The sequence below is a fragment of the Triticum dicoccoides genome, chromosome 2B (assembly GCF_002162155.2).
Source record: "Triticum dicoccoides isolate Atlit2015 ecotype Zavitan chromosome 2B, WEW_v2.0, whole genome shotgun sequence".
NCBI classification, from domain to species: Eukaryota; Viridiplantae; Streptophyta; class Magnoliopsida; order Poales; family Poaceae; genus Triticum; species Triticum dicoccoides.
Window position 1 is genome coordinate 596333419 of NC_041383.1, and position 18947 is coordinate 596352365.

Here is an 18947-nt window from a genome sequence, read left to right on the forward strand (position 1 = left end):
GCATGTTTCTCTTGCAATTTTACAAAGGGCTATGCACTTTTGCCCATCTATAGTATGCTGAGAAGAATGAATATACTGTGGCTGGCCTCACCGTGGAGACAAGGTACATGACTTGGACAGCGAAAAGCTGACAGACGGTGATCGCTGAGCCGCCGCCGCCATCTTCCTCCAAGGAAAGTGGTCTGCTAGGTTCCTCTAAGCTCATTGCCAACCGCAATAGTTCATCTGCTTGCTGAATTTTACTATGTATTTTGTTTTGTCGAACTCGACCAAGGCTGAATTTTACCATGTCTTATGTTCTGGATGAATGTATGAAACACTATGGATGTTGGTTGAATGCCATTAGTTTCGAATGGAAATAGCGGAGGCTCGAGGGCGACCTTTCTCATTTCTAAGAGGACTTTAGATGATCTTATGCCGCTGTTGTTGTTTGTATCATTTTCTCGGCGGTCTATAGAATTTGAACCGAAGTCTCCAGAAATTTGATGTACGGAGTACATGAGAATACTTGCACTACCGTTCATTGTCTGTTCGGATATGCTCAATTTATTTTCAGAGTTCTACCTGGCATCAATCAAGAGTCATGTGCTCTATGTTTCCGGCATAAAGAAAATATTTCCCGCCTTAGTTGTTTGCATGTTGTACAACAGCTAGCTCTGCGTTCAGGGTCAAAAGAATTAATATGTAGGCAAAATTAAATGGCGGCTGCTACAAATCATCCTATTGATTTGTTATAGAAATAAGACGCCCAACCAGCAGATCGATCTAATGGATGGTGGCCGTGCGATCAGCAAACGGAATCATCATCTTCTTCCGGTGTTCTTCCATCCACCACACACATCACCTAGCATGTGCACCCTTCGGCGACCTCAGAGCACTGGTGCCATCGGCGACCACCAGATCACAACACCGGGGAGCCATCCGGGTCGCTGCTCAAAATGGCAACACCGAGCACGATCAAAAAGCTTCAGCGCAACAGCTTCCATGGCAGCACCAATCACAGCACCGCGCGACAGTCGAAGCACCGGCGGCGCTTCATTGCAGCGCCAGAAGCCCTCCATTGCAATCACCGATGGTGCTCCATTGCAACCCCCAGGCTCATATCTTGGCATGTGCAACCGGAGCGGCTCCGGTTGCACAGGGCCTCCAAATTCCAGACACTTCAGGACCATACCTTCGAAATCAACTGCATCCTGAAGCGTCTGATTCAGAGAGAAATCAGCCGGTTGAATTCAAACCTTTTCCAAATTAAATTGTTAGCAGTTAAAATTATACTCCTATGCTTTACTGAAAAAGAAGAGAGTAAGAGAGGACACTGGCACACTGCTGCACAAGCACAAGCACAAGTTAATTTTAGTTACTCCAAGCACAAATGGTTTCGGCCAATTTTAAGCTAGTCCATTTAAGCTACTGGAATGTTCATTCCATGCCAAACGGTGATATTTACTCTGTAGCAACATTAATATAGGATATCATTTTATTAATTCAGAATTGGGATGGTCATTTTTATTCTGTAGCTACTCCTTTTTATTATTTCAGAATTGGGATGGTCATTTTTATTCTGCAGCTAATCCTTTTTATTAATTCAGAATTGGGGTGGTCATTTTTATTTCTCTAGTTCAACATGTGATCATCTAAATTTACATATTCCAAACTGAACCAGTGCACTAAATTTACATTCAGAAAGTGAACTGAATCTCAATGTTCACACAGTACAGAGGAGGAAGTGAAGAAAGTGCTCTGCATATAAAGAAAGTGCTCCAAACTTTAACAGTAGCTACTGGAGTACTCCATTTAAAGCTACTGAAGCTACTCTAACTACTCCATTTTACTCTAACCACTCCATTTTGGAGTAAGTATCAGTAACAAAGATGCTGCAAGATGCTACTCTAACTACTGTACCAGTAACAGAGTACTCCACGATACTGCAAGATGACCAAATTGTGTGGACAAGATCTTGATTTTGCACAATCTTAACCACCCTGATTAGCAAGATATTGCGTGGAGAAGAGAGGCTGTACCATGCGTGCAGGCGTGAAGAGGTTGCGGCTGTCGTTTGCCCATCCGGCTGACACCAGCTCCCAACCTGATCAGCCTGCTGAAGAAGAATCTAAAATCAGCTTCTGCCCCAACCTGATGGAGTAATTTCATCCATTTATCAACAATTGCAGAGATTAGGACTGCAATTTGCAGTGAATCAGAGATTAGGACTGCAATTTCATCCATTTAGGTAATTGTAGAGAATACTATAGTAAAGAACATGCTAATCAACAATTTCATCCATTTATCAGATATTAGGACTGAACATACCAAGTGTCACAGCAACATCCTCCATCCAACTTGCAGTGAATCAAGAAAACAATCAGTCAGGGCTGGAATGGAATAGATTACCTTGGCAACAGTGCCGGGCGGCCGTTGAATCGTGGACACGTCCGATTCACTGCAGATGGACGAAATCCTAGCTCCCTACAGCGAACTCTCGCCTGACGGCACCAGAAACCAATCAGGGGAGTAGAAATCGCGCGAACACATCCAGCGCCTCTCCGTTGATTCTCTTCGGGGCAGCTCCACATCTAGCGCCTCTCCGCTGCTCCGGCGTGGCTCCGCTGCTCTAGCGCAGCTCCACATGCAGCGCCGCTTTGGCTCCGGCGTCGGCGCACGCGGATCCAGCACCTCCGTCGCATTCATCGCCGGCAAATAGAATTGATCTTTTGACGACATGGTGGTGGGGAGAGGCCGGCAACGACATGGAGAGGAAAACGCGGTGCAGCACACGGTGAGGAGAGGAAACAGGGTGGTGAGGAGAAGCCGGCGGCGAGGATGAGATCTGGGTGGTGAGGGAGAAGAGCGAGGGGAGGGATGAGTGCGAGTGGACGAGGGGATGAGAGAGTGAGCGAGTGGGCAAATGCGTGTCGAGCGAGGGTATTTTCGGAAAGTAGAAAAATCTCGTAGTGTTACGAGATTTACACATGAATCGCTTAAACGACTTATAGCAGTGAAGCGACGTAGCACGAGCACCCCTATATGACATAAACTCAAAGTTCAGTGACAATCCACTTACTAGCTGCTAGAAATAATGACGAAATGCAGTGTGTTCAACACGGACCTGTCCGGTGCATCATTTTCGCTTAGTGTAGGTGAGACATCTGTCTTTGAAGACAGGAGTCTGTGATGGCTCACACCTGCTATTCCTTGTTGCTCCAGAAACTGGATGCGCTCCCGCAACGGCTCATCCCCGCTATATGGAACATCGAATGGTCAAGAGTCTGCTGATATCATCAGAACTGATGGAGCAGTGGCAAATATGCCTTACACGTCAAGCTGCTGTCCATGCTCTTCATCCAACAATTTCTGCGTAAGGGGAACATTGAAACCTTGTTCTGACAGGATAAAAGAATGTTGAGTGTCCTGAAGATATGCAAGAGAATTAGCCATGGTAACCAATAGGGCATACAGCAAGCGAATGACAAGCAAGTAACAGTATTACGATAAGTACACTTTCTGAAGTAACGTGTCTGCGCTTTCACTTCCATGTCTACCCTACACAAAGCACTCTTGAGGACCTGTAAAAATAGGTATACTATGTGATTCAGTGAAGCACAAGTATGGAAGTTAAAGTTAGAGCCTAGCTAGAGATGTCATACGAAAACATTGGAGCAAAAACGATAATTCTAGATCATATTTGAACCTGCGTTTTGTATATATTTTCTTTGATGGTCCCACATGTCACCAGGCGGTAGACAATCACATCTTTGGTTTGTCCAATTCAATAAACCCGATCGACGATCTGGTTGCCTGGACTGTAAAAGGGAAGATTGTGTTATGGAATGGAAAACTCCCCGTGACAAGCATTCTGTAAAATCCAAAAAGGATACACTTGATGAGGATGTGTCAATGTTCGGGCACCTTGGATTCCAATCAGGATTACCTATTATCACGCGAGGTGCCTAAGTGAGTGTAATTCCAAGACCACCGACTTCTGTGGCCGTAAAAATATTTATGCTCTGAGGCCCTCTTGGAAATCCTAGATATGCAAACGCATAATCCTTAAGCAACATAGGATGTACAACTGAGCCCATGGCAAAACAACATAGAAAAAGGGAAGCGCAAAAAAGGAACCTTCACAAAACAACTGGTAGCGGTCTCATCATTTCCTTCCGTGATAGGCAAATCATACCTTGTGCTGGACCTGCCAAAAATAGAGAAATAAATAACACTAGATGGTGCAGAGCAAAGCAGCATCACTAATGCAGAGAGAGAGAGAGAAAGAGAGAGCAATACTCTTCATAATCACCCAAGACTTCCGGGCAACAAAAATGGGCAAGCGCCCACATTCCAACAAGAGTGCGTTGGTAATAGGAAAGAGTATGTATGAGCAGGTAAATTACGAGATTTTTACAGATCAGCCAAGTGGTACTCCAAATTGTTTTGGATTGGTGTGTTCCAGTGATGACAATCCGATGGTCGTAAGGTATTTCACATAAGGCTTGGGATGCTTGTGTCTTGGGGTTCTTGATATGTTGTAGAAGTCACCTCTTATCTGTTTGTAATTGCCCCGGGCAGTTGATATGTTGTCAATAGGATAACCTCACTCCTGTACAAAGACAACATATAGCTTATGTGACTCATTACAATATCTTGAAAGAACAATGTGTACTCTCCCTTTTAGTGACGCTTATGTGAATCGTTAGTTAGCATAAATAGGCGAGGATATGAATAGTGAACATAAGACATTCATGTTTGGAAACCAAACCTTGAGGGTGTGGTGAAGATCTAGGTCATGAACACTTATGTTGGGACCAGAGTACCTGCAAAAAAAACAATCATTTCCTGCATAATTTTGAGGGGGGAAAAGATGATGTGATGTGAAATATATAGGAGATCCATCCTACTCGTTGATCATGTGCCCAAGGCTTACAGCCGAAAGCTCCTGTTTTCCAATGAGCGAGAAGCGTATTGGAGGCGATGATTTGCACCCTCCTGGTTAGACCTAAACGGAATAACCCCGCCAGGAAGGCACAAACCTGCAAGATAAAAAGCCTCTGAATCAGGATATTAATTGCATCACCAACTTGACCTCAGTGTGGCTAAAGCCTGAAGGAAACAAGTATGAATATAGAGTTTACACACAAGAAGCTAGTTAGTTACTAGCTTGTGTTGGAAACAAGTATAATTATGCAATCTGATTTGCTAAATCTCAGTCGACTGAGATTTAACATAGTCTGTCACCTACACAGCCATTGGATCCAGGAGCTTTACGATTTGCACAAGCTTACGTGAGAGTCACCAACGTGCTAGTTAAATTTGCGGAATTGCTCCACACACGACAGAGCCTGAGCGATCTGTGCACGACAAACAATCCAACGGTAGTTACTCAGAGGCCGAAATGTGTTCCCCGGCTGGATTTCATTGTCGTGCGCTGGTCGTCCAAACTTCGTCGTCCGCCTAGCACTGCTCTTAAATTTGTCCTTAGTGCCATGCCAACATTCTAAATGATGGCCTTGCTGTTCGCAGTATATTTTATTTTATTTTATTTTGAGGGAGGCGGTGCAACTGAGGAGAGATCATCGTTGACAAGGATTGAAGAGGAGAATGCAAGCAAAGTGCAGATCCAATTCCTGAACTTTAGTCCAAAACCCTTGGCAGTGAGAACTTCAATCAGGAATTTCCAGGAGACAGAGGCAAATGCCTTTTCAATGTCAAGTTTGAACATAAGGCTGGAATTCTTTTCTGCTTAAAAGCCTTGGCTAATCCTTGTACATAGGTGAAGTTGTCATGAATGGTGCGGCCACTGATAAAGGCGCTCTGGCAAGGTAAACAAGCTCATTCATGCGGAGGTGCAACCTTCTAGCAAGAACTTTGAGGATAATCTTCTCAAAGCTGCACACAAGGCTTATTGGGCGGAAGTGTCTAGGTTCAGCGGCATTAGGATGCTTTGCAATAAGAATGATAGTGGCCTCATTCAAAATTGTAGCTTCCTTGAGTTCAATGTTTCAAATTGCCTAACAGAAGCCGTGATATCAAACGTAATAATCGGCCAGCAACGCTGAAAGAAGAAGCCCGTGAATCCATCAGGCACAGATGCTTTGTACGGGTAAAGTTCCATCGCGGCAAAGACTCCCAGGTGCTTCTGTTTCTATATGATACTGTGATATATTGTAAAAAAGAACATCAAAGAGGAATGAATTTAACATACCTTTTATTTACTAACTTCAGGAGTATCTAACTGCTCAAGAATCTCCGTAAACCTACAAAAGATGAACAGGGTTTAGACGTCCATCAACCTTTTTAGCGGAAGATACAATTATATAGTATACTTACATCAATATGAATTCTTCGAAGTCATCAGCATTGAACCCGTTTATGTTGGGATTATCTATCACGTCTTTCTTGAATCGGTCGAGGTTATATATCAACGCTTTTGGTATTTCAGCCAAGTCTTCCAAATAATGACCGATTATCAACACAACTTCTGATATCGTTTTTAATAATTGTCTTCCTTTTTTATCCTGCAAAGGAATTATTTTTTGGACTTAGAAGCGACACATATTTTTCTGCATAAAAATCTAAGCAAACACTCACTCTAGCTCCTATGGATCCGTGTTGCTTGGTATGCCCCGAACAAATCAATAACCCTGAAGGGGATTCAGGGAAAGGAAATATTTTTTTATCGCCCTTGGGAGCATTCGGTTCAGCTGGGACCGGTACTTCTGAAGAATGACTGTCTTCCTGTAAAATGTTTGCTTCCTTAGCCCCTTTGGGTTCAGTTGGGGCCGGTACTTCTGGAGCATTGGGTTCAGCTGGGACCGGTACTTCTGGAGCATTGGGTTCAGCTGGGACCGGTACTTCTACATGAGCATCTTTGTCCTCGATAATACCGGCATCGTGAGCTTCCTTCACTAGTACTTCTACAACACGTATGGCCAGAGTTTGAACCACCGTTTCATCCAGATCCTCATTGGTTTGCGCTCCTGGAATAAGAGCTTGCAACTCTTCTTGCAGATGGATCTGCCATGCCTCATGGGTTTGAGCCACCACTTTATACAGAATTTCTTTCTCTTCATCACCAGCTTGAACTCCTTCAACCAGGGCTTGCGAGGCTTGTAGATCGGTCTGCCCCACATCACTGTCATCCTCATTTACAAAACTCGTATTTCGATCATCCTCAATTGCACCTTCCCTTTCTCTGGAGATCTTCTCCTTCTTTTTCCGATTATGCTCATATACTATTGCCAGAACAGGATGTACCGCTTCCGATGGCTCAAAAACGAACCTCCAGTCTTTCATACGCTCTGTTTTTGACAACAAATGCTGCAAAAGCCCCCTTGCTCTATCCCCTAAGGACTGGAATACTTCATGAAGATCATCCAAAAATGTAGACCATGCCAGAGGCGATTTGATTGCAAAATGGGTGAATAATACATAGTTAAACTCATTCCAGCGAATACCACTGATAGAAGGATCAGCAAGGTACTCCTGTAAAGTACCGATTAACTTCCCGAAAAAGGAAGGATAATTCCCACCACATCTGAACTCTGGAATAATATCCTTGATAACCACCATAAGATCCTTTGCCAAGGTACTATGATTACATTTACTAGAGAAAGGCTTCAGTATATCCACCTGATACATCACGACATAAACTATGACATCCTCAATGTTCCACTGACCGTTCCAGCTTTTTCCTCTCTCAAAGTTGCTACAAATCTTCTTAAGAAGATTTAGAAGGGGAATCCTTCCAGACGGTGTTGTTGTCGTTAGTCTTAAGCAAGTTTCGGCACTGTAGATATCACGTTCTACTGCTGGTTTATGCTCAGATGACTTCCGAAAATCCTTGAGTGACAATAAGCTGCAAATTAACAAAGCATCATATTATCCAATTTATGCAAAGTCAAACTATCAGCAATTTTAGCTTCAATTATTCTTTTTTAAATAGCATGATAATCTAACTCCATTAATTAGTTGATGTTGTGGCTTAAAACGAGGATTGTTCTGTTCTCAAAATTTATATGAGAGATGATTCAAATATAGAGAGGTTAACTGAACCTGCACGGCCTGGGTATGTTGGAAATGGTGATGGACAGGTTTTCACATTTGTAGTCAACATCCTCTTTCAGGAAGATAGTTGCCGCATTAATAAGGTTTTTTTGCACCCTGAAAAGAAAAGAGCAGGAAATGTTTAGTAGGTTTATAGGTACCATCCTTATGTATGGAAACGAAACAATCAACATTGAGTAGGGCATTTTGGAGACCAAGCTCTATGGAGCCCTTTATTTTGAATAATTCAAAAATCATAAATTTCAGTTTCAAAAAAATCTGAAAAAAATACACATGTATGCAAGGATGTAAAGTGTATGTGTGAAAATTTTCAAGATGAAATACGTTGAATTGCGAGCTGTAAAAAAAACAAAATCATGGACTTTATAGATGAACAGTACATATGCTAAAAGGCCCTAGATTTGTCTTTTTTGTGTAGCTCATATTTTAACGTATTTCAACCTGAAAATTTGCACGCATGTACATTATGTGTCTAGGTATATGTGCATTTATTTTCAAAAAAAATTGAAACTGAAAAGTTTGAATTTTTAAAGTTTTCAGATAAAGGCCTCCATGGAGCTCGGTCTTCGTTTGGCATTTTCAAGAGCCAAAGACCAAAGATAACTTCCAACATATGAAATTGGGGAAGAAATAAATGTTTACCTGCCAAAAAAGAACTTGATTGTGGATGCAAGCAGCGGCGGAGCTACGTGGGGGCGAACCTGGGCCATCGCCCCCCCAGCAAAAACGAATTTTTTTTACTACCCCTATATGTTTTACATACAGCCCACAACCAAAGGCCCATTTATCAATTAGTATTAGTAGTCTTCGTTGCCTGGAGCCCTGTTACCCTATAGAACGAATCCAGCGACCTAATCGATTTCCCCTTTGACCTACTGCTGCTTGCGACCACGGACGCCTGAGTGTGGGGGTGCCGCCGCGCCGGCGTCCGGCAGACTGGCCATTGTGGCTTGCCGGCGAGGCCGCGTGGGGGTGATCGCTGGCCGCTGGCGGCCGGCCGGCTAGGGCTAGCCGTTGCTGCATCCACTCCTCCACTCCTCCACTCCAGCATCCTTCCCTGTGGTGCCTCAGTGAGCCAGTGAGCAGCTGCCCTTGTTGGATCTCTCTCCAGTTGTCTCTCTATATATCTCTCCTCTGCAAATTGTAGAAAGTTCAATTGTTTTAATTCTGAATCTTATTTCACCTTAGTTGAGGAAAATTCTAATTAGGTCATCTCACCATGGATTTATTCAGTTGCATTTTGTACTGAATAAAAAATGTTCTTTACCAAGGAGCATTATTTCCAGGTGGAAGTATTTCGTGCAACACTTGATACTCAGCTACATGAATTAGAATTCAGGTTCAATTACAAGGTACTGGATCTATTGACCACTAGTGCTACCCTGATACCTAAAAATAAATTCAGATCTTTCAAAGCTGATGATATTTGTGAGTTAGTGAAGAAATATTATCCAGCTGATTTCACCCAACAGGAAATCTATGGATTGGAGCAGCAACTAAAACACTTTGTTGTGGATGCCTCCAATGACAAAGAGTTGAAAAATGTGTCAACCTTAACAAATCTTTGTCGATATCTTTTCGAGACAGGGAGACATTCTATCTACAATTTGATTGATCGATTGTTGCGATTGCTTCTAACTCTTCCAGTTTCTACAGCAAGTGCCGAGCGAGCATTCTCAACCTTAAAGATCATTAAGACAAGGCTACGTAATACCATGGAAGATGATTATCTAGCCAATAGCTTGCTAGTAAAAATAGAGAGTGAAATCACGGAGAAGTACATCTACCAAGATGTTCCTATGCACTATAAGGGTGCAAAGAAACGAAAAGCTAATCTGTAGTGCAGTCTTGCTATAGTGAACCGAATGCTCCATGGTTAAATGGTATTTTGGCATAGTTCCTTTTGATATGGAGTATAACTAAAATTAGAAATGCATTTTGTAAAGCTACTCTGGAGAAGATCAAGATAAATGTCTTGGTTTCTCGATATTTGCAATATCTAACTTGTTGTGTTCGTATGATTTTGTATTTGGTTTTTCTTTGCAGCTTCGCCCCTCCTGAGATTTCTTTCAAGCTCCGCCACTGGATGCAAGTCTCGCGTCAAACTGTGGCACGTGAGAATAAACAATGGGCATATCACCAGAATTCATCATCTTTAACGCTTCCGATATGAGCACATAATACTTTTGCTTGTTCACTAGATACCTGGTCGAATGAAGAAATCAGTAAATCACAACGTGAGGGAATGGGAATAAAAAATCACAATTGCCTAGGGTCGCGACAGATACTTGATGTATCAATGCTTGAATTTTTTTTTTCAAAAATCATTTGTCAACACATTGATTCCATTCATATAAATCACAGATGTAGACTTAAACAATTATAAGAAAGGATCCTACCCTCTTAGGAAGGTGAGGAATATTCTTTCAATTAGACATCCATCATCTGGCGGATATGGAGAGGCAATTTCTAGCTCAATGTCTGGATGTGTCTCCTCGTAGGCATGTCGACTGCGTTGATGGTAACAGACCATGTTATATGTTACTGATTTGATAGAACAACAATGAAACAGGGGCAGATCTTTATACTGTCAAAAATAGACGGAGAAGTAGCACTTACTATTGAAGCACACACTCCATTTCTCCTAGCTTTTCGTGCCGAGCATCTGCATTTTGAACGTACACAGTGATCTCTTCGTTTACAGCAGCAGTTACACACTGAACTGGAGATTGATCATTCTCTCTCAGAATCTGAAAGAAAATCAATAACATATCAATAATTTTGTTTCAGGACATTTCAACTTGGTGGATTTTAAATTTTTCGCAAATTTGTGCCATATGGATGTGAAATCTGAATAAAGACCAGCAGAATATTATTTGGCAGAGATTTATTTAGGGTATTAAAACACCATTTCAGGCTTGAAAAGAAAAAATCCTAAATGAAAAGCAGGAATGTGAGTTTCTCTGCAAAGAATGCAATGGCATTGAATTTTTCTTTCGTTTATGCCCAATCGTAGCTGATCTTTTATCCCACTCAATGACACGACATTCCGATGAAATGGAGCGAATGCAAGAATTTGCTGAGAAACCAAAGCAATCCCATTCCTTGAATAGTCTGTCAATTAAAATAATTACTTGGCTGGTCTAGACTATTTTAAGTACAAGCTCTAACTTTTCAGTGCAAGAGCTCACTTCTCATGTGATTTATAATGGATTATTTGCAATAAACTGTAACTATAGGGCCACACTGACATAAGAACAACTCTTAGTGTCAGTTGTTTGCATAAACTTAAGTTAAGGTGGATACTTCCAGTTGAAAAATAATAATAATGCAGATAGCCGTAGAGAAGTGTAGGCATAACCTTAAAATGTGATACAGAACATAGGGACAGAATTAAAGATTGATGGCATTGCAAGGTGTAAGCAGGCCCTTCCCCTTGGCAAAGTGCAAAAGCAGTTCGTCTGTAAATAAAAGAAAAAGGAAGAAAAATAAGCAACAATTGCAGGACAATAGCAAGCAAAAAAACAAGATATATGACCATCCAAGACAATGCCGATATCTTTTTCAAAGTTCATCACCATTTCCAACATACCCAGGCCGATAAAAATGAAAGATGTCTTCCTGAAAGAGGATGTTGACTACAAATGTGAAAAATAAGCAACAACAGATACCTTTCATTTGTATCTGTTGGTAACTTCAGAAGCTTTATTTTTTGCACAACATCCAAGACAATGCTGATATCTTTTTCAAGTTCATCATCTGTCCACTCCTGTGATAAAAGAGCAATTTTTTCACATGGTGTAAACAAGTACTTAAGATTGCAGTTTTCGTTAGGACGCAGGTATTACCTTCACATGAGATGGATATTCCGAAATCATGATGGAATCTTTCCTAGAAGAACCTTTCGGCTGTGGAAGACGCTGCCAGAGCTCTTCTGTAATATAAGGCATGAATGGATGGAGCAAGCGCAAACCACTGTCCAAGCAAATCCATAGGGTATCCCTAATGGCAGCCCTTTCACATTCAAAGCTCTGAGTTCTATCAGCGAAATAACATTTTATTGACTCTATAAATACAATGCGCATTTGGTGTTGCCACCATGAGTATACAGCAGAACTGGCATCAGAGAACTTGTGAACTTCTAAACAGGTAACAGTCTTCACTATCGTTTTGTTTAGAACTGAAAGAATCCATTTGCAAATTGGCGGTAAGATAGACACATCTACCGTTGTAGGTGGAACATACTGGTCCCCAAGTTTCTCCAGTGCAAAACGGAAGGCTTTCCACAATTTACTGCAACCTTCTCTGAATCTGATCACTCTTCTGATATCGAAATTTACCCTTTCAACCTGAGAAACAAACGAGAATGTAATAAAAGCCTAAATTCGTGTATAATACAGAAAAAAATACACTGTGTGTCGTAATAACCTGTGAACTGCATGAAATCAGTGCAAAGCAGACCGCGTCGATACCACATTCAGGTATACCATCAGGTAAGTCCTTCTCCAGCATTTCTTTTCTAATGTTTAATTCATTTAGGTTCATGTCGCCATCTTCCACATGTTTCTGAATTTTTTCAAGCGACATGCCATTTGTCATCACCTCAAGAAGACTGATGTTGCTGCCAAGCGATTCCGACTTTGCTTGGCCATGTGCATCAATATTCGGAAGTAAATAAACCTAAGAAGAGGGCATGATAATTGAGTTTACACAAATAGGAATATTTAATTCCATGAAAAATGATGGTTTATGCTAATAGAAATGCAGGATGGACAACCATGGCACCACACTCTGGTAAATGATGGTGTTGACCAAATATGTGAGCGATATTATGTTAAATATTAAAATGGTACGCACTAAAAGAATATGATAAAGCCAGAGCAGATCAGTGGAGAAAGATTACAGGTAGATTGCTCCAGTATGTGTCTACTATGTGAAGGAAATAAGGCAGCTATAGGTTCAGAATAGACTATCTAACATGAACAAAATGCATATAAGAAACTGGTACAATTGTATGATATGCAACTTAATGGAAGAATAGGTTGTGTGGTATACCTTCTGAAAGGGCACATTCCCAACCAGTTGCATCCCCATCATCACTGTCCGTTCTACCCAAAGAGAGGGAGTATCGTATCCAGTTACCAACACAGACGTAGGGTACAAGTCCCTGAAGTCAGCCATATCAGCCGGCCAACCACATACCATTAAGGGGATGAGGCTAGACAAAAACCATGTGTCTAGAACATCAGGGTCTTGATCAAGTTGGAATTTCTTTCCTGGATTTTTTTTTTGTGCCTCCAGATTTGCATCCTTCTCGCTTCTTGCAACTACCCAGCGATTATCACAATAACCAATACTTCTATCATGGTCATCTTCTAATGTCACGTACCACGCAGGTACACGATGTCCCCATGGAAGTTGCCTTGAAACACACCAATCATTTATATTTTCTCTGCAAAGACAGAATTAAAGAATATGTCATTACTCTGGATCTACCCTGCTCATATTGACACGATATTTGCATGGCATGACGCGTTGCATGATATACCTGTTGTGCCAGTGCTCTTCATAGTGCTGGGGAATAATTTCGACTTGTTTAGACTTTAGAGCGTCATGTGCTGCCTTGGCCATGGTGTTGCCATTAAGAAACCACTGTGATTTTAGCATAGGTTCCACTACATCATTAGTTCCTGAGTGAACGCCTAAACTCATTTCATTCTTCAGCATGTCCTTGTACAACCCCTTAATTAGAATAAAAGAAGTTAGAACCAAAATTGATGGTACAAAAACAGTAAGGCAAACATCAAAATATTTTAAGGAAAGGTCTAACTATCAAACAAGTCACTCAATAAGTTCTATTTCAAATTAAATGGTAAGCTGTTTCCAGTAATAATACTAAAGCAAACGAGAGCAACACCATGCTAGAGTATAGCCTAATTTGACTCTGTGTTGCCATGTTGAGTTTTTCTTTGTCCCATACATTATGAAATAAATAGAAAGAACATGGTTATGATGCAAAGTTCAGGATATTTCAGTGTTTATTATCAATCCTGCCGTGCCAACCAACCTGACAAAACCGTACTTTTCAACTAAGAAGTTGGCTTAATGAAGCATAAAAAGGATCACAATGTCTATCATTAAATAAATAATATAAGGTTCCATGAACCTTAGTGTCAGAACTTGTAGTTTCAGGTGTGCAATCATTTTTCACAAGGCGACAATCCCTGAAAAGGAATAAACCATACATAAGCCATGAAAAGCTAATTGGCAACTGAAAAAAGGAAAATACAATATGGTTAAGTTTTTCATGTTAATAATAAAGAAAGGGTGAGGAACTGACCTACGTATCAGGCCTGCCTTGTGGAAGCTGACAAAAGCTTCAGTTACGGCTTTTGATCTTTTCTCATCCATTGTAAGAACCTAGTGCAATATTAAAATGAAGTTACTATGTACGGTTCATATTATCCATAATCCTAATTCAAATAAACAGAAATGTTACCTCGCGTGACCAATCAACTGAGACTCCAAGACGGCGCAGGTTCATATTTCTATCACACCGAGCTTTCGATTGGCATACCTGTTCGAAAGATGAAAGAAAATTGAAAACGAAGTGAAAACAGTAAGCCTTCCTGAATATATTGCTCACTAATAAGTTTCAGGACCACATAGGACACTGAATCCATTATGAATCAATATTTGATTTGCTCAAAGGCTAGAAGCAACGAAAAAAGCTATGTAATGTACGCAAATGCTAAGTTTAACAGTGAACATTTAGAAGCAGAAAACAGGTTCAAAATCAATTATTTTAATCATTGTATTAATATTACTTCTTCTTTCTAATAAAGTGCACAGGAGAGCTACGTATTTCATTGAACAGACGAAGGGTGTAAGGATGCCAAGTGTACGTGGCAAGCTAACGTATTAGCAAAACCAATGAAAAGGAAAAAGAGCCCAAGGCTCACACCTACAGCCTACTCTCGCAAGGTAATGCATCGGCCCCCAGCCAGCACCCAATCAACCGCTTCCGCCCTCCAGACCTGGAAAACCTGTCGCGACAATCTGTCCATGGTGTCATAAATGTGCGCGTTCCGCTCACCCCATATCCACCATAACGTAGATTTTATTAACATGGCCCAACACCCACATTGATAAAATTTATTTTAATAGTCTTGCATTGTTAACTAGCATTGCTAGAAAAGATTTCATAACTTGAATAACAGCATATGTTCCTAAAACAGTATATTAATTAAGAACAAAATTCTATCATCAGGAGTAAACTCTTTTTTTTCTAGAGGCACACCTCAGTAGGCATGTCAGCATGGCCCACTCCAGGGACCAATAAAGCATTGTAGCCTGACATTCTACGCCAACGTATCATGGCATCTTGTATAGCCACTGTATATGCATGGCTAAGGTCTCCTTCCACATCTTGGGGGGACAGAACCTGAAAAGAAATGCTTAGTATGTTAAATCAGCTCCTAGCAGATACTGCAACCTTCCAGCGCATGAACCACTTACCATAACAAATGGTGGCTTTGTGCATGTAGAATCTGCCCCAAAGTAATGCGCTGATTCCCACCAGGAATACCATCTGCATACAGGGAAAGAAATCATTAAGTTGACCTAGATATATCTCTAATGATAGAATTTAACAAATCAACAATAAGCATCTTACGACTGCTCAACCAAACTTGGATGGAAATGGCTGTCCATTTTGGGGGAAAGCAGTTTCTTCTGCCCATTAGGTGTGCACTGAGAACAAGAATCATCCTCCACAGCTTTATCCCTTTGTTGTTTCTTACGGGCCTTCTTCTCGGCCGAAGTTGTTTGTACCTAAGTCATATCCAAAAAGTATTTAGATATTTAATGTCCGGATTTTATGTCAGTCATATATAAAGATTCAAGGTCAGTACGATTGAACCAGGAATCTGGTTGCTGCCTTCTTTGTTACCTTCTGCCTGTCGTATTTCTTCGTAGGTTGCAAATATAACATTTAACTCATGAATATTCATATAAACGACGACAAATAATCCAAGCTTAATTCAACTTTTTTCTGACTTCAGTGAATCGCTGCTAAGTGGTTCAATGACCTTAATTAGTCGTTAGGGCGGGCATGATTACCTTTCGAGGCTTGAACTCTATATTATCAGCCTTCTTTTTCTCAAGTAAAGTAGAGAACCACGGGCAAGAACCATGCTTGACATAGAACAAAAGATACGCTTTTGTGTCCAGAGCTTTTTCCTTGGTGATTTCCCAAACCTGCGTCATAGGAAGTTAGAATTGGATAACTGAACTAAAGGTTAAAAAATGTTACCAGCAGTAGATAAATTACCTTATGATCGTCAAAGCAAAACCAACCAGTTTCTGATGAACGGATATAACTCATGTAGTGACCAGAATCTTTCCCGGAACCAACGTGCTCGACGACTCCATACAGATCATAATTTTGTGGTTGCTGCAAAACAGTGCATCAGCCATGAAAGGGTGGAGCTCATGCAAAACAGTGCATTACCCGTTGAGTGCTTCTGGAATATGACTAAATCAAACAGTAACTAACTCACCTCATCCGGGGAGCTCATGAAGGGGGCTAAATCCAACTCTAACTGATAGTTCACCATGTCAGTTATTTTAGATGTACGGTGCCCCGCACTTTGGAATCGTTTTAGATGCATTATGAGAACTTCAGGAGCCTTCTTCACCTTGAGGTGCTTTTCCCTCTTCATGCAACTATTGCATGATTCACAACGGTAATCTTCAAGCGCCTCAGCTTTTGTATATGATAACAGTGAATCCACGACAGTGCCCGCTTGATTAATCTCCAGGCTCAGGTCAGAGAAGGGTTCCAACTTGCTTGAGGGACGATGATTGCACTTTGGGCAATGTGATAACTAAAGAAACAAATACAGTTTAGTAACCACATTGGATTATCGCAGCACTTTGGGCAATGTATATAAAGAAACAAAAAACAGCAGAGTAATCACATAGGATTATCGTGCAGTTGGTACTGAGGATCAACACACACACCTCGCTTTCTAGTTCACCACCAAAAACTTCTTGGACAATGGATCCGCGAGGTTCAGATCTGGGAGAAATAGTTGCCTTGCCTAACTTATCAAAGAAGCAGTTGAGGAATCCATGTGCATCTTGCTGCTTGCCCCGTACGAAATCTTGAGATATTACTGAAAACGTGTTGTGAAATACTAAGTTCATGCATGTATCAAGTGTGTAATAGCGAGAATATAACAACTGAATGAAACAGAAAAAGGGTCGACTTGAGCGATACAATATATCTGAAGAAATCTGAAAGTTCAGTTTAACAGAAAAAAAAACATACTATGTAGGCAGTTGATAAAGTTGGTGGGGTACAGGACATGTCCTGAGAGCCTAATAGCTTCAAAAGCATGGTTTCGTAGGGAGCAGTAACCGCAGAATTGATCTACATAAAGAGAGAAAAAACAATTGGAAACAGCATAACTGAAAATGCAGATAATGAGTGGAAAATTGAAGGGATGACAATAGAGTAGACTTACCAGGACATTTATGTAGGTGAGGATCTTTCAGAAGCTTGGACACAAGTGGAACAGTGTGAACCAAGCATTGTAGAACAGAATTAACAAAACAAATCCAGTTTTTGGGGTTAATTAAAGACGCACCCTGCAAAAGCCATGCAAACAAGTAGAGTAAGCATATCTAAACTTAGACTTGAGACGAAATGAAGGATCACAAAGGATGAAATTATAAGGCACGTCTTAGCTTACCACATCAAAATCAGTCTTTTCAATTTTCAAATGACGCGAGCAGCACTGAGTATGGGCATACACCATCTTGTTGTTCAGGAAGTTCTAAAAACCAAAACAGTAGGATGATCTCAAGTTACAAATTTCACTTTCTTTAGTCAAAATGCAGGCCAAGTGGCCCCTTGGATCGAAAAAATCATGTACAGGAACTAATAAGAAGTATGTATACCTCCTTAAACCTTTGTTCTTGACAGATCTGACTGTCGCTCTTGTCTTCTGCACCTAGAAGAGACAAGAGATTTTTGTCTTGCCGTGTCTCTTTGTCTCCCTTATCTTGACCCGGGCCCTGCAAAACCAGGTGCATTGTAAGTAAGGTGCGACGGAAATCAGACAAAACAACCAAATTCAAATCTCAAACACAAACCGGCCACCGGTAATTAAGCATTTGATCGTCGAACAGAGCAGATTAGGTAACTAAAAGCACACACCCAACTGGCCACCTGAATACTCACCGATTCGGACCATTGAGGAAGCGCGGCGGCGGGTAAAGGCCGCTCGTCCTTCTCCACTGGCTGAGGCGGTGGCGGCGGCGGCGGCGCGGACTCCTCCAGCAGCTGCGGCTGCGGCACTGATGATGGCACTGCTTCGACGAAGTGGTCCGCGTCAAGCGGAGGCTCCTCAGTGTGCAGCATTGGTACGACCACGGTGGTCACCTCGCCGGTTGTCCGGAACTGGCTAGGGTTTTGCGGGGGTGCGGGGGGAGGAGGCCTCAGTAGGTGGTGGATGGTTGGAAGCAAAGCGGGGGAGCTGGATCAAGTCGAACGAGCTCGGTCTAATGCCAAGGCGTCGGTTTCTAGGGCTCGGTCTGCGCGGTCGGTGCTGGCTAGCGTCGCGGTCTCTTTCTCGTCGTGTCTTTGGTCGCTCGAGTTTTTTATAAACTCCGTTCTTCGGATTTTATTCGTTCAGCGGAAGCTCACATTATTATGGTATGAAGTACTCAACTTTATACGAACTTTATATTAAAATCAATGTAAAGTTGAGTCATTTATTAGTTGTTGTTTTTTTGTGATGGGAGTCACTTATTAGTTGAGTCGCTTATTTTCAGACAGAGGAAGTACATCATTAAAATTTAAAGAAAATCCTAACTCCAAC

At 41.5% G+C, this 18947-nt stretch overlaps 1 protein-coding gene across 11 annotated transcripts; it reads right to left on the reverse strand.

Annotated features, from left to right (window-relative positions):
* Positions 1–565: 565 nt before the first annotated feature.
* LOC119365074 (valine--tRNA ligase, mitochondrial 1-like) lies at positions 566–18620 on the reverse strand. 11 transcript variants are annotated; one of them, XM_037630664.1, is made up of 39 exons: positions 18308–18619; positions 18025–18141; positions 17817–17900; positions 17589–17712; positions 17393–17494; positions 17083–17237; positions 16620–16946; positions 16391–16513; positions 16180–16317; positions 15734–15891; positions 15577–15649; positions 15359–15502; positions 14558–14635; positions 14399–14478; positions 14225–14282; positions 13607–13800; positions 13114–13510; positions 12487–12738; positions 11907–12407; positions 11730–11827; positions 11420–11519; positions 10678–10808; positions 10458–10568; positions 8047–8154; positions 6583–7849; positions 6322–6509; positions 6197–6248; positions 4893–5024; positions 4754–4808; positions 4389–4594; positions 4120–4189; positions 3929–4024; positions 3689–3800; positions 3497–3563; positions 3314–3408; positions 3107–3238; positions 2392–3020; positions 2022–2095; positions 566–1202 (listed from the first exon to the last, which is right to left on the reverse strand). In XM_037630664.1, exons 1-27 carry the CDS (start codon positions 18485–18487, stop codon positions 6200–6202), a joined length of 5337 nt encoding a protein of 1778 aa, XP_037486561.1. In that variant the 5' UTR covers positions 18488–18619; the 3' UTR covers positions 566–1202; positions 2022–2095; positions 2392–3020; positions 3107–3238; positions 3314–3408; positions 3497–3563; positions 3689–3800; positions 3929–4024; positions 4120–4189; positions 4389–4594; positions 4754–4808; positions 4893–5024; positions 6197–6199. The 11 variants fall into 11 exon arrangements, with proteins under 11 accessions (XP_037486561.1, XP_037486559.1, XP_037486562.1 ...); XM_037630662.1 differs by having other exon boundaries at positions 4282–4594; XM_037630665.1 differs by having other exon boundaries at positions 2022–2098; positions 4282–4594.
* Positions 18621–18947: the final 327 nt, after the last annotated feature.

What these genes read in the sequence shown, in the direction of transcription:
- LOC119365074 (XM_037630664.1), bottom strand. Translation starts at nt 18,487, where the DNA reads ATGCTGCACACTGAGGAGCCTCCGCTTGACGCGGACCACTTCGTCGAA. An exon ending in TTCCTCAATGGTCCGAATCG is followed by an intron (nt 18,142 to 18,307) that starts GTGAGTATTCAG and finishes CTGGTTTTGCAG; the next exon opens with GGCCCGGGTCAAGATAAGGG. An exon ending in ACGGATCCATAGGAGCTAGA is followed by an intron (nt 6,510 to 6,582) that starts GTGAGTGTTTGC and finishes ATTCCTTTGCAG; the next exon opens with GATAAAAAAGGAAGACAATT.